The sequence below is a fragment of the Lemur catta genome, chromosome 2, assembly GCF_020740605.2.
Source record: "Lemur catta isolate mLemCat1 chromosome 2, mLemCat1.pri, whole genome shotgun sequence".
Lineage (NCBI taxonomy): Eukaryota > Metazoa > Chordata > Mammalia > Primates > Lemuridae > Lemur > Lemur catta.
The window spans coordinates 95188351-95210748 of NC_059129.1; the positions used below are offsets into that span (position 1 = coordinate 95188351).

The 22398-nt window shown below is 32.7% G+C and overlaps 1 protein-coding gene across 6 annotated transcripts in view; it reads right to left on the minus strand.

The window, feature by feature from the left end:
* The window catches only part of ASCC3 (activating signal cointegrator 1 complex subunit 3), a 307070-nt gene that overhangs the window by 204100 nt on the left and 80572 nt on the right, over positions 1 to 22398 (minus strand). For 5 of the 6 annotated variants that reach the window (XM_045544081.1, XM_045544080.1, XM_045544079.1 and 2 more), the window contains exons 9-10: positions 13698 to 13898; positions 13094 to 13234 (exon numbers count right to left, since the gene is read on the minus strand). The exons of the other annotated variant lie outside the window; for it this stretch is intronic. In XM_045544081.1, coding sequence (XP_045400037.1) covers positions 13094 to 13234; positions 13698 to 13898 — 342 coding nt within the window. The remainder of the gene's footprint in view (positions 1 to 13093; positions 13235 to 13697; positions 13899 to 22398) is intronic. 6 annotated transcript variants of the gene reach the window in all.

Here is a 22398-nt window from a genome sequence, read left to right on the forward strand (position 1 = left end):
AACTACATATTTAAGACTGTGTTTCATTCTATGTAAGTCAAGAGAAGTCTAAAAATAAATTTTTCTCCCCTAAAGATCTACAATTATAGCACCATTGTTCATGAGTCAAAAGTAACAACCAAATTATCTAAGAATATATTAATATAAATTTACAAATGTAATATGTGAGTTTGAGAACAATAACCTGTGTGCATAAATGCTATTATGATATAATAACTATGCTACAGTATGCCATATTGAGCAAACCTTAAGCCAAAAGATTAACTGAAAATCACAAATATATTTTTCCATATTTACAAAAAAAAAAAAAAAAAGGGAGGGGGTATAGAGAGAGAAAGTGATACCACTACACAACTATCGTAAAAGTTACAAAGACAGAAATGTGTTTACAGAGGATATGGAGCAACTAGAACTCTCATAAAGCAACAGTTGGAATATAAAGTTATGCAACAACTACTCTGCTTGGTCACATCTACTAAAGCTGAACATATGCATGTCTTGTGACCCAGCAATTCCATTCCTAGTATATAATATATACGCAATAGAAATGTACACATAAATGCACCCAAAGATGTGTATTATAAATTTTCATAGTTGTATAATTTATAATACTCCAAAATTAGAAACAAACCAAATGCCCATCAACAATAAAATGGATAAATAACTAGTAACATATTTATATAATAGAATACTATATAAGTGAATAAACTACTAAACTATATGCAAGAACATGTGAAAAAAATATCATAATCTTAATGTTAAGTGAAAGAACCCAGGCACATAGTATAGAACTTCATTTATAAAAAGTTTTAAAACAGGTGAAACTAATGTAGATATTAAAAGCTAGGATATCTGGAAAGAAAGAAGAGGGTAGAAGAGAAGGGAATAAAGAGAGATTCTGAGGTGCTGGTATTAATAATATTTAATATGTTGATTTGGGTAGTGGTAACATCAATATATTCACTTTAGGACAATTCATCAAGCTGTTCATTTAGAATTTTTGTATATTTTTGCATATTTTATTTCAATAACAGTAAGTTGTGCACATAAATGGTACTATAATGATACATAACTTACATTTAAAAACAAAACTTAAATAGAAGGTACACACGAACTATATAGCTAAAAGGTGAATAAGAGCTTTCCAGACAAATAAAGAATAATATTTCAAGCAGGGAGGAAAATATAAGCAAATATGTTCTTTGTGCTTCTAATATGCTTTTATCACATATTATCTCTTGTGTGATCATCTATATATGTCTTTATATGTACCTTGCCAGCATCTTGAGGACAGGAATCTTACATGTAAGTCCATGTTCCTCAACCTGTTGACTGGAAATATTTTTTTTTTTTTTTAAGTATAGATGCCAAGTTTATGACCATTTATCTAGGCCAATTTTATGACCATTTATCAATCTTCCCCTCAAACAGGAACTCCCATATACATCAAAAGCAAAAAGATGAGAAAAAATAAGTATAACATATTTATGGGAAATCTTTGAACCAGAAAGGGAAATAAGACACAAGTGATTTAAACTTCATAATCTTTATATTGCCTTAATGTTATTCCTGTTGCTCTCTGTTGAACAACAAAAAAAGAATTTGTTCTTGTCCTTTCAGATTTCTCATACATACTCTGAATCACTTTAAGGCATAAAATTCCACGAGTTAACTTTTTTCTCCCGTTTATTGTAATTCTTGGCTATTAAATATACAAATAGCAAAGGAATGAACTTCAAAAGAGTAGTAGGTCTTTTAAATCTAGTCCCCAAATCGCATTTTATTGGTTAAACCCAAGAAGATAAAATGACTTTCTCAAGGTCCTACAAGTAATTAGTGGAGATTTTGGGGTCTCACGTAAGTCTCTTAGCATTTACACTGCCCAAAAGACCCACACTCCCTATAAAATTGAGAGAAAAGAAATAAAATAAGTTTGGGGCCACAAATTACCAGGTATAGAGACACTAAGAAAGTATAACCGGCTCCATGAACAAAAACACCTTTTTGCAGTTCTCTTATGTTTCAAGTTCCCAGGTCAGTGGATTAGCTGACCAGAACTTTGTAATTTTCTGTTTCACTGATCCCCTCCCTTTTGAGTTGTTTTTCAGAAATGGTGGACCCTCCTTGCAGTAACGAGATAATCATGAGGCCTTATACTACCCGGTTGCTCAGGGAAGTCAAGATAAATAGAATTTCACCAGAAATCTTGCCCAAGGACCTGCTGAGCAACATACTCCCCACCACCTACATGCCCACAGACCTAAAGGATGCCCAATTACCAATAGCTCATTATACTACTAAAATCTCCACCCTGCGAGGCGCTTACCTGCCATTTTTTGATCATGTGATGTATGTGCCAGTATGATTACTCACTGCACTTGCGTGCCCTGCACTCCACCCCAAACATGTTATGATGCTCACTCACTTCATGCAGTATTCATTTCATAAATAGAAAAACCCCTGAGGCGGATTAGAGGCAGTCTTCCCACCTCCCATCTTCTGCAATAAATTTCCTTCCTTCTTTGACAATTCTCATAGACCCAGAAATCGGCTTTCTGTGCCATGAGCAACTGAGCCTAAGAAAAAACTCCTGTTGAGGATTCTTAACAAAAGGACCTGCTTTCTCACTCATTTTCTAACTAAAATCTCTTTTAGCCCTTTCTCTTCCCACCCTTTCTTTCACCTAGCAGTCTCTCTCTGGTCCCCAAAAGAGAGGCATCCATAGCTGGGGACGGCCTATGATCAATCTCATACTGTATGTTTATGGGAGCACATGTTAGTGTTTAGGGAAGAGAGCACACCAATAGTATGAATCCATCACAAAAAGTCATGCCATTTCAACCTCATTTTCACTTCAGATAGAGTCAATGAGAAGGTAGATAAGGAGTAAACACTAGACACAGTACATATGGTTTTCAGTAATAATTCACAAAGCCATTCCTGATACCGTTATGACGAAGAAGCCAAATCAGGGATGGCTGATGATACAATTATGATATTTCTAAACAATCTTACTCAAAGATTGCTACTTTACAAACCAAGAGAAAAAAATAAATCAAATCAAAATAATAACCATTATTTCAGAATGAAGAAGCTGGTTTGAGGGGGGAAATAAGAGAGAAAAAGGGTAAGAGAAATTTAGAGGAAGAAAAAGGGTGATGAGGAGGGAGAGAGAGAGAGAGACACAATGTGTGTTTGTACAGAAGAAGCCATTTTATAGAAAGGTTTTCAACTTCTTGAGCAAATGTTTAAGATCTGACAAACCAAATGCATGTTAGTATCTATGCTTCAAATTTTTTGTAGTGAAGAGCAACTATCTAGCCATTGACAGTACCCCAATTACTTAAATCTTTGTATTTTAATTAATTAATTCATAATATGTGAAATAGTCCTGAAACTTTACTATTGACAACATATATCTAGCTTAAGACACAGAGAAATGTTTGCAATGCCTACAAGTAGTCTGCTCTATGTTTAATTCATCCTGTTACATCAACTGTGAAGTTACACAAGTCATACTGATATGATACTGAATTTTAAACATTTTTTAAAAATCATTTTAACTGTTGGAACAGTTTTTTCTTTGAGGCATATGGCTATAAATTAAAAGTAGATTTAAAATTTTAAATTAAAAAGAATACAAGAAATTTTAAAGATAAATGTCTGTTTTCTTGCCTTTATAATATTTAATACTGATTTTGAAATTTTTGGCACTTAGACTGTATAAAATTGGAAAAATTGTTTAAGCTAATTATATAAATGACTTTGTAAAACCAAAATGATAAAGTATCAAAATATAGTCATTAAAATCTAAGACTATATTACAAAACTCATTAAGTCTCAGGAGCCATTGATTATAAGGTACATCATTATTTCACATGTCACTTAGGCAAAAAAACCACAATCCAATAAATTTTCAAAATGTGTCTTACAACTGATCAAATATGGCACATTTAGTTGAAAGTGTTAGGGATCTGTTAACTAAGCTAAGGAGCATTATTCAAGAAACCTTATTCAATAAATCTTCGGTAGTGAAAACTGCCTGGAATTGTTACAAATCACATTCTAATACTGCAGTTGTAGACCAGGCAACAGCTTGCAAGATTTAAGAAGTCTATCATCCTTTTAAAAATACATAATCACATACCTAGCCAACCAGTAAGCTTATAAATTACACGACTGTTTTAATTTAAACATTAAATCTAAAATGTCACACAGTTTATATTCTACAAACATACATATAATTATAGTTATACTAACCTCTGATATACAAATGTCAGTTCTGATTGACGGCAACAGCCCCCATAATGGAATCTGACAGCTTGCAGATTATACCTGCCCCTTGGGATACTACAGCAAATCAGTTAGCTCCAACTACTTCCTTTTTAACATTTTTTATGTTCTCTCCTCTCCCATCAATTCACATGCATCAGTGAACATTCATTCACACACATAAACACAAAGCCCTCTCAAGAACCTAGTTGTATTTATGTTAACGATGGTAGCCTTCAATTATAAAATTAAAATATAAAAATTAATTAGAAAATCTTCAAGTACAAAAGTATTCTTATAGCACACAGTTTGTTGAAAAGTACAGATAAAGCAAGAGCATAAAAAATGCCATCTGAAATGTATTTTGGTATTTTCATTTAAAAAAATCTCTATGATACTATTGTTAGCTGAAATTTCATATGTAACATCTACTAAGTAAAGAAACAAGGAGCAGAGCATGAAATGCTGGGAATAGGGGTGAGAAAGCTCGCCTATTGAAAATTATACATTCAAGGAACTACTTTCTAGAGCAGCGGTCCCCGACCTTTTTGGCAATAGGGATCATTTCATGGATATCTCTATTTCTGAGATCACACTGACTAATAACACAATCATCATCTCTAATCCTAGTTAATCAGAACAAAATCTTAAAGCAGGGCATAAATCCTCTAGGTTATACAACCTAAAATCAATATAAAAACATTATATGTTACATGGTAAGGAGGAAGGTACTACTAACAGATATCCTATTCTTTTTAATTTTAATGCTGTTTATTCTCAGTAAGGGTAAAAGCATATTGGAAGGGACAAAATACCAGTGTATGCAATAGGGATAAGCTCCCCAAGTAATCTGATACTGCAATTTAAGAACAATTAGCTAAATCTGACAAATTTCCAGGACCCCTTCCAGGACCCCAGGACGCCAATGTCCATTTTCTCTCTCTCTCTCTTTTTTTTTTTTTTTTTGAGACAGAGTCTCACTCTGTTGCCCAGACTACAGTGCCGTGGCGTCAGCCTAGCTCACAGCAACCTCAAACTCCTGGGCTAGAGCAATCCTCCTGCCTCAGCCTCCCAAGTAGCTGGGACTACAGGCATGTACCACCATGCCCAGCTAATTTTTTCTCTCTATATATGTTTTTAGCTGTCCGTATAATTTCTTTCTATTTTTAGTAGAGACGGGGTCTCGCTCTTGCTCAGGCTGGTCTCAAACTCCTGACCTCGAGCCATCCACCTGCCTCGGCCTCCCAGAGTGCTAGGATTACAGGCGTGAGCCACCGTGCCCGGCCTCCATTCTCTTTTTGAGTTTACTAAGCTGTTTTTCACCATACTAGCCAGGTTTCATTTAAGCAAATTACTTTCCAAAATGATTTTAACACACTATCAGCAAATGGCTGGAGCTGAAGTTACACTGTAGGTTTGCCTGCATAGGGTACTTTCATTATCTTTAACTATTAATTTATCATGGGGAAATAGCTTTGTATTTTACTTAGTATTCGTTTGATTGCTAGTAATGTTTAACATCTCATTTTTTGAGACTTTGTATTTTTCACTGTGGGAAGAGTCTATTCTTGTATTTAGTATTTAAATTATCATTTGCATAAATTCTCCCTTAATAAAGATATTAAGCATAACAAGTAGAGTCATCTTGGATAGTAAATTTGGCAATATTTATCAAATTTATAATAAATAAGCCCTATGCTTGACAATCTCACTTTCATAATTCTATCTTAGAAAAAAACACAGATACAGATGAACATTGATAAAGTTCTTTTGAAGGCAGTAAGATAGATGTATACATACTGTCAGTAAAAAAAAAGTATTATGCATTTTATACAAACACACACGTACACATAAAGTATGATCCCATTTTTATTAAACTAAATGAAACCACATATATAGTAATTTGGAAAATACAAACTGTCATTTGTGATAAGCTACTTGGGACAAGCTATATACTGTTACAGGTTATAATAGGAAAGGGACATCAGAAGTAGCATCATAACAAATATAAATAGCACTCTAATTTCTGAATTACATCAACACCTAATAATATTTACAGATTGTATCATTAAGAAGATTCTGGGTTTTTAAGCTGGTTTTAAAACTGTAACTATGCTTAAGTAGCTTAAGCTTCAAATGATTATCATACTTAAATGATTTATGGAAAAAGTACATAGTATCTTAATGAGCTTCATAAATGACTTTACCCTGAATGTCCTCAGTTACACATGGCAGAAGTTCAGACCTTCACAAAATCCAGAAGTTGGTACTGATAAAATCTACATTGTGTAAAATTTTTCACTTCCTCTTAGTTTTGTATTCCATATTTTACAAAGTAATCTAAATTTCTTTTCTTTCCAGGTCTTCATACCAAATAGAGCACTAGGTGACAGAAGGTGGAAGAGTAGGGTGAAGATTACTGATTATTGTTAAGTAAGCTATAAAATTAACCAATATTTTTCAGAGCAAAATATAATCAATGTAGCAATATGGCAATTTCAATGCCTAAATATCTAACATAAAGAGACAAGGACTAGATGTTAAGTTGGTTTAGGTAACGAGAACAAAGGATAACATCAAAATTCATTCTGTAATGATAAATTAGGAAACAACAAATTGATGAAAATGCTACTTCCAGTTACTAATTTGAATGTTAGGGTCCTACAGGGTCATTTTATAATCTTCAATGTTTTATTCAGCAAGGATGTCCATTTTTGAAAACCTAGAGTTTTTATTTTCCATTGCATACTTTTTGTTTTGTGGTATGCATTTCTACCTAATCACATACACTTTTGACTTTTCCAATAGGAAAAATTTAGAAATGCTATAAACAAACATCTAAGGAAGAGTTAAATAAAATATAAAACATTCATGTAATACAGAGAGCACTCTGCAGGACTCCAGGAAGCCGGAGGCAGTGATTTCTCAACTGTATGATTGAGAATTGTATCAAAACTGGTTTAAGAACCAGAAAAGCATGATGTTTATAAATATCCCCTTAAACTGAAGCACAAACACTGTAAGCCTAAGTTCTATAAAACAGAGTGGCTTAGCAATAACTGGCTTTTTTCTCAACTGTGGTAAGACCTTTTGTATACTGCCAACTGTGTACACCATAACAAAAGGAAATATACATGTATGCACATACACTGCCTCTGCTTCTGCTCTGCATTGCCACCATGCTTTCTTTAAGCATTATGTTCACACTGTTGAATAGACCTTTCTATGATGACAATAATGTTCTATGTGTGCAGTATCCAAGTTGGTAGCTACTAGTAACTATTGAACAATTGAAATGAGGCTAGCATAAGTGAGGAAAAGAATTTTTAATTTTAATAGTCACATGTGGCCCGTGGCTACTGTATTGAGCAACAATGCTCTATATTCCTAATTTAATAAATGATGAGTATGTGGCAGGTTTGTGTGCCTGGCCTTTTCTCACCAACCAGTAAATCGCTTTTTGGGTTAGTCAATGTCAGAGCAAATGCCTTGCTTTGACACAGAGTTACTGCTAGGGCAGGAGAAATCTCTTCCAAAATTTCTGACCAGTGTTTTCATAGAGGTTCAAAGGAACACTGCTCAATGGAACCACTGAAAAGTATGGTAAATACTGTAAAATAGTACCTCTTCATCAAGTGTACATTTAGGAGAAGAAGTTTGGAATTAAAGGTATATGTAGAATAATGAAATATAGATTGGAAAGGTAGATGACAAACCTACTTAAGTTTTCAAAGTTACACAAAATTGCTTTTTAGCTAAACACCAAAAAGGTATCTGCTGTCAGCACTGAATGATTCTCCTGATAGTTAATCTTAGAATTATATAATTCTGTCTCGTAAAAGGAAATGTTACATTCAAACCTTAATAAAATCATAACTGATGCTGTAGCTGATAGTCCTAGTGAACCACAAAATAGATCACATCTTGTATTATACCTAATTTATACAAGATTCTTAACAAGCTAGGTAGTTGGACTTAATTCAATAAGCAATAAAGAACCAATGAAAGTTTATGAGCAAGAGAATAATATGATCAGAAGAACATGACAGAAAGTTTGCAAATGAGATTAATTTGCCTTCTCATATTAAAAAAAATTAACAATACTGAGAAAGCTGGGAGAAAATGCCAGGAAATTTAAGGTTATATTTAATTTAATCAATGCTGGTTATTGGGGAACTTATGTATCAAAAAGTATATAGTAGTAATAATTTAGAAACTATTAAAATTAAAAATTAAAAATGTAGGGAAACCAGGAAATTCAAACTCCAAAAATAAAAGTTGAATATGTATGCACTTCCACATGCTTTGTATTATTCTCTACTTTGCTCCAACCCAATCTCAAAGGCAGTGACAGCATCACAGTTTTAATCTGTGAGAATCTGCAATGATGGGCAGAAGGACAGAGTGAAGAGATTAGTAACTATACAGTTTGCAGTCCACAAAAATTAGCATCATTGGTATTAGGGTTACAGTAGAAAAAGAATCAAGAGAAAGCGGCAAGACAATAGGTTCAATTACACTATTACTGAGGCCAAGCCCATGGTCCCTGCCTTCACAGAGTGAAAAAAAATTGACAAAAGACATAGACCATATCCAGCAAGTGAAAAAAATGGGCAAATGGAGAAAAAACAGATGTTCATAAACCTTTTAAAAATATAATATATAAATCTAAGTGGATTTTTTTTTGAGTTTTACTTTCTGTACTTGTAAAATAGAGACACCACCCAATAGGGTTCTTGTGAAGACTCAGGAAGAATGCACATATGCATTTAGCACAGTGACTGGCTCATAATTTAAATTGTTACCTCCCTTGTCTTTCCATAAACATTCTTTTATTAGCATTGGTAACACAACTGGATATAGTACAAGAGCATCAGAACTTTACTTGAGAGTGATACACATTTTTAAGACTACCTCAGGTCCAAAAGCACAGGCTTTGTACACTAGGTATTATTTTATGAAAATAAATAAATAAGACCCAAGCAAGAGGAAATAAAGTACTCACAGGGTTTGAAGTGAGTTTTAAAGAAAGGGCAAGATTTGACAAATGTCATTATATAAAGGAAGATATTATGAAAAGGAGAAAATGCACAAGGAAACTTACTAAATAGCAATGATCATTTGAGAAAAAGTTATTTGAGCAATGTTATTTTAGAAAAACCAAAAATGGTCTGGCTATATTGTATATTGAGAAGCAGCTGGAAGATAGTAAGTATGAAAACTAGGTTGGATGTAGACTGAAGAGAATCCAATGTCACATATAAGGAGCTTTCACCCATCACAGTGTTTCTCCAAATATTTTGGCTTTAGGATTCCTTTGTACTCTTTGAAATTATTAAGGCCCCAAAGAAATTTTGTTTCTGTTGAATTAAATCTATCAACATTTCTTTAATTATAAATTGAAACTGAGAAATTTTTACAAAAATACAAAGTACTTATTCCATTAACTGTCAGTGATGACATTACCACACAGCCTCTGGAAAAATCTGCTATATACTTGTGCGAGAATGAGAGTGAAAGAAAATAACATCATAATATTATTATGAAAATCAGTTTTAACCTGTAGAATGCCTTGAGAGAATCTCAGGAAACCCTGGGTATCCCCAGGACACATTTTGTAGCAATAGGAATGACTAAAAAAAGAGTCTGTTAATGGTGTGCTGAAAGACTCAGCAGAATGATACAAAGGAAGAGCCATAGATTTGGAAAAACAGTGAGACAAGACTTTCAAAGCCAAATTTACTATTCACAGAAAATTATTTATGATTAGACTTACAAGCAATAAAAGAGGAATAAACTGTCTTAAGCATTTCTTCATCTTTCCTAAAATTCTGTGACTCATTCCTTTGGGTAAGATATATCATAGATAGGTATGTATAGTCTCAGATACTCTAGAATGGTTCTGATTTTGGAAAATTTTATTTTGAATAAAGAGAATTTGTTGTGTTAATTTTTGAGTTAATGTGTATGCCCCTACAAAGCATTATAAAAGTAAAAAGCACACTAAAAAATTATCAATCTGATATGTGGTTTTGAGATAATAATCTCTGTAATTACATATTTCGCTAGCCTTGAAACCTATCAATATATAACACTACTTCTACAAAACCATGAACCTATAATCTAATGAGTCCATAAATTTGGAAACTGTGCATAACAGTGTACTGTGGTATTCAAATCTATAAAACTTCCTTTATTGTACATGCTTAAAATTTTAAACATAATTCAGTTCATTGTGTTAAGTATACAGATTATTAACTTATGAAAAGAATCAAAATTTGATAAAGAGACTATATATACATATAATTGTTACTCTGGTTTATCAAATGACAATTCTCTAGAGTCTTTACCAAAACCAAATTTAGAATGTTTCAAGGAAAAGGCTGGATGGTATCTAATCACTCAGATTTCACAGAGAGTACCAGAAATGTATTCATATATCAAATACTTCAGAATGTCCTTTTAATTAAAAAGAAATTATTAAAAAGCCTCTAGGCAGAAGTTGCTTAAAATAATGAAGGCAAAGAGCATTTTGCATTTAATATCTTGAATATAATTATTGATTTTTGAGAAAAATAAATTTGGAATAAGTTTCTATAAAAATGATAAAAAAAATGCATGGGCATGCAATAACTTTTTTTTACAAAATACTTCCTGCCTTCACTGCTAGTAAAAGAGAAGAAAAGCTTTTCAAAAAACTTATAAATGCAGTAATAAACATATTAGGGAATCAAATTCTAGTAAGGCAGAGGACCAAAGTGGTGGTATGAGTCTCTGCAGATAACTATAAAATACTGTGTACAATTAAAAAACTTTTATTTAAGACACAGGAAAGCATCCCGAAGAACAAAGAAGCCAGAGGAGAGTTTAGTATTGAATTGTAACTAGGAAAGGTAAGAATTCCCAGTCTGCAGAGTGTTGACCCAAGGGTATGATCTAACAACCATGACTGTGGCTACACAAAAAGGGGAGAGAAAAACCACAGCCTCATTAGCAAGAGGTGCCCAAAATTAGAGTTCAGAGATTGGTTTCAGAGCTAAGAAAGCAGTCTGAAATTTAAACTGAAAAACGCAGCAACATGAGAACCTCCCAAATGCCAGGTTGAGAACTAAACAATACATTTATGGGAGAGAACCCAGGGGTAGCAAGCAAAAAAGCAGGCAGAGATCAGAATGAATTCTACTCTGAAAAAGACAGCTATACAGAACCAAATATGTGAGTTTGATGGTTTTTTCCTTAGTGAGTGGATTTCCCAACCATACACAGCCCTAGCGGATGAAAGCAGTAAGCAGAAAGGCTAAAAGTGTCAGAGTAGATTCCAAAGTCAGCAGTACAAGAGGAAATTAGAGTGTAGTCTTTAGAAAAAGTGATCTCTATCTCTGCCCAAATCCTTGATGAACCACCAAATTACAAATTACACAGACACAGAGAAGACATATGAGGGCCTAGCTAAAAAGACAGCACTGGGAAGCAGTAAGAACAATCATCAGTAAATGCATAACACAGGGAAGACAAAGTTTGAAATTAGAAATCAAGCAACTAAGTACTTATTAAAACAAAAAAAACAGACATTGGAGACTCAAAAGGGAAAAGGGTAGAAGGCGGACGAGGGATAAAAAGATTACCTACTAGTTACAACGTACACTATTTGGGTGATGGGTACACACACTAAAAGCCCAGACTTTACCACTATACAACATATCCATGTATTAATAACAAAACTCTACTGTACCCCCTAAATCTACTGAAATATAAACAAAGACAAAGTAAATAATTTTCAGAAGAATAAAATAGAATCCAGAGTTTCTAAAACTTACTATTTTCAACCAAATTTACATGCAAACAGGGTAGTGTGACCCTTTTGCAGAAAAGAAGGCAGTCAATAAACCTGACTCTGAGGAGACCGCATGTTGGATTTAGCAACGACTTTAAAGTAGCCATTATAAATATGGTAAGAGAACTTTTTTAATAATGGAAAGCTGTGGCTCACATCTGTAATCCTAGCACTCTGGGAGGCCGAGGCGGGTGGATCGTTTGAGCTCAGGAGAAAGAGACCAGCCTGAGCAAGAGTGAGACCTCGTCTCTACTAAAAAAAATAGAAAGAAATTATATGGACAACTAAAAATATATACAGAAAAAGTTAGCCGGGCATGGTGGCGCATGCCTGTAGTCCCAGCTACTCGAGAGGCTGAGGCAGGAGGATCACTTGAGCCCAGGAGTTTGAGGTTGCTGTGAGCTAGGCTGATGCCATGGCACTCTAGCCTGGGCAACAGAGTGAGACTCTGTCTCAAAAAAACAAAAAACAAAAAACAAAAAAGAATGGAAAGAAAATGTCACTAACGAATGGATGGGGAATGTGTACCATAAAAAAAAATAGAAATTATAGAGTTAAAAATAAGTAGCCAAATGAAATAATAATCAGGTACAAAAGCAGATTAAAAATGGCAAAGAATACTAGTAGGATCATTTTAAGATCTATATATTTCCCTCCTCTTAAAATTTAACTCTGGTCTTATCCATATCCTTATTCCCTACTGTTGTAAAAGAACAGCATTACTGTCAATTGACTTGGAACCTAACAATATTCAAGCTACAGTAAGAATCACATAACTTAGAAAGGATATTATAGAACAAAGCACCAGCAAAACCTTTTTTGTAATACAAAGGTAAGATGTGGTTACAAACAAAAGAAGTTTACTACATTATACATTATGTTTGTATAATGTATTATAATTACTTAAAATAGACTACTTTAATAATTTTCACAATTACCTAAAAAAAAGAATGGCATTAAACAAAAAAATCTAGGTAAACAACATACCTGTGTTCGTAAAATTTCACTTTTTGACAATTGCATATCACCAGTCAATTCTTTCACAACGATGCCCAGTGGCTCTAGACGTTTGCTGAAGTAATTTGTCATTTCAGCTGCCAAGGCTTTCATTGGAGCAACATATACAATCTGTACCAAAGGAATACTAGCTTGATAAATGAGCAAAAACTACAATGTCATTTGTTTCACAGTAGCCAACAGAAGTCACAATTTATTATGAAATATGATTCTAGTTACTTCCAGTGAAAAATCTTAATAGTGATATATTAATATGAAAGTACTTATCTTTGTTGGATAAGTGTGCAGCTGTTTAAAGGACAATGGAATTTATTTACACAGCCTCATCTCTTTGAAAATTGGTTCCGTTTCAGAGCTAAATGTATTTTTGTAGCTTTTTACAAGGGTAATAGGATATTCATAACACAAATTGAGACTGCCTTAATAGTAATGAAGTAAATCAAGCAGCATTCTTTACCTGACTTCAAGTATAACATCCTTAAGAACTTCCAGATTTCAAATAACATTTACAACTGCAAACTTATTTTGATTTTTACAACTTAAAAAGCTATTGTCTGGTTTACTATTTTCCTACCTTAAATTCATTCTTTTTGATAAAACCTTGTTGAAAATGTTGGCGAATTTCATGTAAGACTGTAAGCATTGCAATGTTGGTCTTTCCAGCTCCAGTAGGGGCACAAATCAGCATGTTCTCATTGGTGTTGTAGGCAGTCTCAAACACTATTGACTGGATTCTATTGAGTCTCTTCATCCCTTTAAAAGCCAGCTGTCCAATCTAGAAAAGGCATGACCCATTAAAAGCGGTAATAATGTGAAGGGCCCATACAAAACATTAAAAGCAATCATTTATTTCCTTGTTTTTTTTTTTTTTTTTTAAAAACCAATTTATACCTTTCAATGTGTCCTATATTTAAAGTGCGTGCACTTGAGAATACCACACAAATATTGTATAATTCTAATGCATTTGAAATTACCACCCACTAAATTTTAAAAATATAATGAGACTATACCTGCATCTTAGTACACAATCCCTAAGTACAAAGCAACATTAAATCAATAATATAAGAAAACAAAATTAAATATTTTTGAGTAGGCATTTTTGAGTTCATATTTATTTATAAATATCATGATAGTGTTCTAATTTATTTAGACATGACCTGATTGTCTATGTAAAAAATCTGATGGAATCTACAAAAAAGCTTCTATAAACTAGCGAGTGAATTTAGGAAGGTGGAAGGATACAAGATAAACACCTAAATTATACTTCTATATATTAGCAATGAAATATCTGAAGATAAAATATTAAAAAAATCAATTAAAATAGCATTATGTTATGAATTACTCAGGGATAAATCTGAAAAGAGATGGGAAAGACCTTTATACTGAAAACTATACAATTTTGCTAAAAGAAATGAAAAAAAATCTTAAGATATCAATTTTTTCCAAACTGATCTACAGATTTAATGCAATTCCAATAAAAATTCCAGCAGATTTGTCTAAGGAAATTGACAAGCTGATTCTAAAATTCATATGGAAACACATAGGAGCTAGACTAAACAAAACAACTTTGAAATAAGAATGATGTTAGAGAGGTAAAATTACCTAATTTCAAGGATTATTTAAAAACTAGAGAAATCAAAACAGCATAGCATTTGCATAAAAATAAACAAATAAATCAAGGAACAGAATAGAGAATCCAGAAATAAACCCATACATCTCAGTACAACTGTTTTATGACAAAAGCTAAAAGGCAATGCAGATGACAAAGGTCAGTATTTTCAATAAATGATGCTAGAACAAATGGAAATCCACATACAAAAAGATGAACTTGAATGCACACCTTGTGTCACATACAAAAATTAACAGGAAATGTATCCTTGACCTAAATGTAAAACCTGAGACTATAAAACTCATAGAACAAAACATAGAAGAAATTATTTGTGTACTTGAGTTAGGCTATGATTTCTTAAATACAATAAAATCCATAACAAATTGATAAACTGGACTTAAGCAAAGTAAAAAACCTATGACCTTTAAGACATTGTTAAGAAAATGAAAAGAGAAGCCACAGAATGGAAAAAAAAATTTTTTTGTGAGGCATGTATCTGATAAAGTACTTGTATGAAGAATATATATAGAATTCTCTAAACATGATAAGAAAACAAACAATCTAATATTCATTTCACCAAAGAAGAGATACAGAAAACACACAAACAGCCTATTAAAGTGGCTAACATTTTAAAAACTTGTAAAATTTTCAAAATTTTAATATTTTTTAAAAATTGCAAGTATTGGTGAGGATGTAGAGGAACTGTAATTCACACATACTGCTGGTAGATTTATAAAATAGAATAATCGCTTTGGCAATTTTTAATAAGTTATACAGACCTACACCATCATATCATCCAGCTATACCCCTTCTAGGTTTTACCCCAGAGAAAAAGCATATGTGCATACAAAAACTTGTATATAAATGTTCACAGCAGGTTTATTTCTAATAGCCTAAAACAGGAAAAAGACTCAAATGTCCATCAATAGATGAATGGATAAACAAAATGTGGTATATTCATACAATGGAATGCTACATGTCATTGAAAAGGAATGAATTATTGAGACACGTAACAAAAGAGATGAGTCTCAAAATTATAATGTTGAATGAAAGAAGTCAGATCAAAAAATTACATGCTACATGGTCCCATTTATATAAAAATCTAGAATATACAAACTAATCTATAGTGATAGAAAGATTAGTTGATGCTTAGGGATAGGGATGGTGGGGAAGAGGGAGAGGAGGAATTGCAAGGAGGCACAAAGTACTACCTGGAAGTGATGGTTATGTTCACAGTCTAGATTGTAATGTGATTTCACATGCTAAACTTACCAAATTTTTACTTTAAATGCAGTCATGTGTTACTTAACGATGGGTATATGTTCTGAGAAATCATTATGCGATTTTGTCGATTTTCTCATCGTGCAAACATCATAGAGTGTACGTACACAAACCTAGATGGTATAGCCAACTACACACATAGGCTCTATGGTATAGCCTCTTGCTCCTAGGCTACAAACCTGTATAGCATGTTACTGTACTAAACACTGTATGCAATTTTAACACAGCAGTAAGTATTTGTGTTATCTAAACATTTCTAAACATAGAAAAGGCACAAGAAAATATTGTACAAATGATAAAAATGATACACCTTTATAAGGCACTTAGCATGAATGGAGGATGCAGGACTGTAAGTTGCTCTGGGTGAGTCAATGAGTAGTGAGTGAATGAGAAGGTCTACATTACTGTGCACTATTGCAGACTATAAACACTGTACACTTAGGTTACATAAAATTTATAAAAATAATTTTTTCTTCAATAATAAACTTAGCCTGTAACTTTTACTTTATATTTTTATTTTTCAACTTTTTGCCTTTTTTGTAATGATACCAAGCTTAAAATACAAACACTGCACAGCTGTACAAAAACATTTTCCATCCTTATATCCTTATTCTATGAGCATTTTTCTATTTTAAAATTATTTTATTTTTTAAATTTTTAAACTTTTTATTAAAAACTCAGACATGAACACACACATTAGCCTAGGCCTACATAGGGTCAGGATGATCAATATCACTGTCTCCACCTCCACATCTTGCCCCATGGTAAAGTCTTCAGGGGCAGTAACAAGTGTGGAGCTCTCATCTCCTAGGATAACAATGCCTTCTTCTGGAACACCTCTTGAAGGACTTGCCCAGGCTGTTAAATATTAATAGTTAACTTTTTTTTTTACAAGCAGAAGGAATACACTCTAAAATAACAATAAAACTTACAGCATAGTAAATACATACACCAGTGTCATCACCATTTATTATCAAGTATTACGGATTATACATAATTGTATGTACTACACTTATAAGGCTGACCACAGTAAGTTTGTTTACACCAGCATCAGTACAAACACTTCAGTAATGCATGGCACTTCAAAGTGATGATTGTCATGACATCACAGGCAACAGTTTTTCAGCTCCATTACAATTTTATGGAACTACTGTCATATATATGGTCTGTTATTGATCCAGATGTTGTTATGTGGCTCATGAATGTATATACATTTTACTATATGCCAATTATACCTCAATAAAGCTGTTTTTCAAAAATAATATAAAATACAATAGACATATCTATTATATCTACTTAAGCTTTCATTTGAACAAAAGGCATAAAAGATTAGAGCAATATCTCTTAGGCCTAGAAACACTTAGGCAGGTCAATTAAACATCTGAGAGTACAAGAGATACTTTCTTCATCAATTTCTACTTATTACTTAGCCTAGGAAGAACAGTATAGCACATTTTTCAGGACGCTGGGCTTGGGGTCAGAGGCCCAGGTTAAAATATTGGCTTTACCACTATTTGCAACATAACTTTAAACAAACTTAAAATCTCTGAATTCTATTTCCTCATCTGTAATATAAGGTTACTAACACTATCATACAAAGAAGTTATAAAGATTAGTAAAAATCTTTACAGTAAAAATAGCTAAATTATGGGGCGTTTGCCAGGGGTTAAGCATAGGGTAAGTTCTTTACATGAATTACCCTAATTACTTCTAATAACCATACCAGACTATTTTATAGATGAGGAAACTGAGACTTGAAAAAGCTTGTTTAAGTTCACACAGCTATAAATGCTGGAGCTAGGATTTGAAGTTACATAGCATAACCTAAGCATAACAATCTTTACTTACATAATGTTTATAAATCATATAGTATAAACCATATACAGAGTTGGTACTTAAATGTGTTGAAATAAAATTCAGCTATTATTATTTCTGTCATATGTCATTTCATTTTTATATGAGGCTTACTAAAATAGTGGTGCGAATGAATGCTGAAATTTCCAATCTTTCTAGACTTACAACAACAAATAGAATCTATTATTTCTAAATTACAAATCTGATCATGCCATATTCCAGCTTAAATGTTTTCAAAGACATCTCACAGCCAATTTCAATTGCTCATGGTATGCAGAATACAAGATCCTTCAAGGCACAGAGTTTGCAGTACCCAAGACCCTTCAAAATGTGAGCCCTTATATTCTCCCACAACCACCATCATGTACACTATTCTCTGAATATTCCTTTGTGCCTTTAGATGACCTAAAACATGTTTCCCAACCCTGAGAAATTCTTCATTATCATTCAAGTTCAAGCTCAAAAATAATCTCTGGTTCTCTTCAATTCCCTAAGCAATTATTATATTTACTTCTTTATACTTGACCATATTTCAAAAGATTTAAGGAGCTCCCATTTTTCTCAAGAGCTAGACATTCATACAATCCTCTTTATATATTATCATCATGACCCTTAATTACAAATATTGACATGATTTCTTTATATGGAAATAACTGGATCAAAACCAGGGATTCTGTTTTATTACTCTTTGTATTACCCCTGCACCTAATCAACTCCCAGGAACATCATAGGCTACCAAATAAATTTTTATTGAATGACTTTATGCTATCTACTCACAAAAAGGATTACAATTAAAAGAGGGGGAAGTCTTAAAAAGATATATATTGCATTGTAGTAATAACCTCTACAGAAATATTAAACTGAATTTAACCAAAATATATAGCAATTCAGCAAAAAAACCTCTAGTCAACTTTCAGTAAGAAATTTATTTCTGTGTTCTTAAGGGTTGCAGTTCAAGGAACAAATAAAGCATCAAAAGAACATACCAACAAACAAAACCTGTTACATATATGGAGGTTTATAACATTCTAGTCAATTCCACAATCATTTACTGATGACCTATTGCATGAATATTATACTAAAGATTTCTGTTAATGTAAATAATTTGTTCTCATAAAAAAGTATCTATAATGATCCTTAATATGGATTAGAGTGTGGTTTAAAGGAAGAAAAAGGCATGTTAAAAATTATATCATTTTAGTTTGTATAATAAAGATATGAGCTATGTGCTGAGGTATCTGAGGGGAGAGGGAGTCAGTCACTAAGAATGTCATTTCAGGTAGAAGGAACAGAATACTAGAAAAACACCTGGAAGTAGAGAAAAGGGGTGGCAGAGATGAAGAAGACTGAAAGTAAACCAAAACCAGACTACAAAGAGCCATGTATGCCACGCTGAGGGAGCTGGCCTTTCTTTGCTCATCTAACAAATTATTGAATGAGCACCCACCACAGGCCAGGGACTATTTCATCCACTGGGGATGTAACAGTTAAGTAAAAGAGACACAACTGGTTACTATTTAAAGTCTCTTTTAAGCAGGGAAGAAGCATATTATAACCCTATTTAGAATACTGTGAGAAAAAAATGTTTAAAATCACAGAAAGATGACTCAGATTTAACACATTAACTGCCATGTAAGTTGTATGTGAAGCAAAACCCTGCAAATCTTACTTGTTGACGTTCTTATTGTTTGTGAAAATCTTACTTGTTGATGTTCTTACTGTTATAATTAATATTGACAATTTAATTCTAAAAACATGTATCACGTTGCATATAACTCACGTACAGAAAACAATAAAAAATAACACATTAGAAAGGATTGTTTTGTTTTAATAAAACACTTAAGTGTTAGTAACAAAACACCTCAAAAGAATAATCTATTATATCTTTGAAGGCAGTGAGATTGTTAGATTTTGTGAAAATAAAGTATATTAGTTACTTTCTAAAATGAAACTGAGCCCAATTCTATTACATATGAAGAAAGCAGTAAGAAATCCCAGCTAAATAGTTAGAAATTGCAATGCATAATTCATAATTCTTTTAATATTACTTAACTGAATGCATTTACACCATTTAAAATCCTAACTGAAAATACTCAGTATGTCTAATAAGTGTCAATTCTTAAAATTTCTGTCATACTGAAAAGTCCATTTAAGAATCCCACCCCAAAAAAGCTAAATAAATACATGGGCCTTCTAAATATCCTCCACTCCCTGATGATAAAATGATAAATAAGAAGCTACTACTACCCTTGAAGAAAAAAACACAAGGAGAAAAAAACATAAACAACAGTAACACCATGTTTAACAAGAACTTAAGGTATAATAGGAGTCAGAGAGGAATAATAACCTCTTCTTGGGAGGGTAAGAAGCCCTCCTTATTCCCAGGAGAGGTATGATTTGAGCTAATGCTGAATGCTGAGGAAAATGGAAGAAAAACAAAGTTCTCAAGGGGAGATTTTAAAAGACAAAACTTTGGCTGCACAAGCATAACAAGCTCCACTGATAAACCATTCAGACTGCATGTTTGGGTTTTCACCAGCACACTCTTAACAATAATTTAACATGCCAGATGTCACCTTCACTTTAGGATGCTGTGCCAACACATTCACAGCACACGAGAAGAGAATAAAAGATAGTTTAACCTCAGTTATGTGTTTCATTTGGCTAGGTTTGGTTTGCTTGTCTTTAGAAAAAAACCACCATAATAAGTGAGGGCTGGTTTCACAAAATCAGTATTATAATTAAGTATACAAACATGAGAGGTTTAAAGCATAAATAAAATTGGAGGCTAAGAACCTGGTATTTTCTGTGAATATATTATGTTCATAAGAAAGATGAACTCATATTGGCTTAGTGTATAAGTATTCCACCAGTATGTCATTTTGAGTGTTGTACTTTAAAAGTGTTGTAGCCTAAAATTATTTAATTGGTATTACAAACAGTCTTGTTGGCCCAAATTGTAAAATCTTCCTTCTGATAAACAGCTGCACTTCTAATCACGGCAATAAAACAAGCAAAAAAGCCTCTGTCAAATTCTGTTGAGTCCCACAATGAAAATGTCATTTTCAGTTTCTTGGCTGATATTTATGGTAATAATTGGTTTTAGCTCTGATTTCAACCTTTAAATTACTTTCACTAGATTGCTCAAAATCCTTAAAAAGGGTAAAGTGGGCACTTACATGGCCAAATCCACAAAATGCCACAAATGTTTGCACTGTGGGTAATTTTCTTAACATAAATTTTTTATAGTATATATGACTTTAAACTCTCCAAAACTCATTAAATAAAGCAAAGACATCATTTTAAACAACATCTCCTTACAAAAGATTATTTCATTATTAATAGAATCCTCAATAGAATTTTTTGGAAGAGACTATTTCCACTAGCATTTAATCTGATAAGATCTGATTAAGTTATTATAATTTCAAGTCAAGAACTTAATAGAAATAGCAATGTACCAAAAACACAAGTAGTATAAATGAAAGTATCAAGGGCTTATTATCAGTTCAATACACACATGTGTGTGTGTGTATTCCAAAGCTTAACAACGTATTTGATACTGATTTCAGGAAGAATAGAAATTTAGAAATACTTATTTAAATTGGGACCTTTTACAATTTCTAATATTTTATATAACAAATTTAAGAAAATAATTTTCAGATCCTCTATTTTATAGAAATAAGTTAATGGCATTATTTGAATGCAACATTAGATGAATAAAAAAACAAATACTTTCATGCAATCTTTTGCTGTCTCAAAACATTTGAGACCAGCCTGAGCAAGAGCGAGATCATGTCTCAACTCAAAATAGAAAAAAACTAGCTGGGCCTTGTGGCCTATGCCTGTGGTACCAGCTACTCCGGAGGCTGAGGCAAGAGGATTGCTTGAGCCCAGGAGTTTGAGGTTGCTGTCAGCTATGATAATGCCACTGCACTCTAGCCAAGGCTACATACATACATACAGACATACATATATAATTAAATATTAAAAAAATCAACACTTTGATTTGAAAGATAATCATTGTTTTTCCCCCCTAATTCTACTGAGGGAGACAGTCATTATCTTTAAATTATAGATTCCTTAATGTTAAAAGAGTAATTTATATGTTTTTTTTTTAAGGTGAGGTAAAAAATTTCAATGTAAAAGAAAACATCAAAATGCATATAATATACACTTATACAGAAAGGGAAAGTACAATTACCAAAATATACCTTAACATAGAACCCTGTGCACCATCTCACCAATGACAGGATGAAAGTATAAATTGGAAACAACTTTTGAAACCCCGTAGCCAAATTTTAGACGAAATTTTTTAAGAGATTTATCACTTCTATTCAATATTCTAGAGGTCATGGTCAATATAGATAAGAAGAAATAAAAAATATAAAGATTAGAAAGCAAAACACACAACAGCTATTATTCACAGAAGATATGACTACATATGAAGAAAACTCAAAGACTCTACAAGTTTAATAGCAATAATAAGACTGTTTAGCAAAGTAGTTGACTATCAGATTGACACACCAAAAAC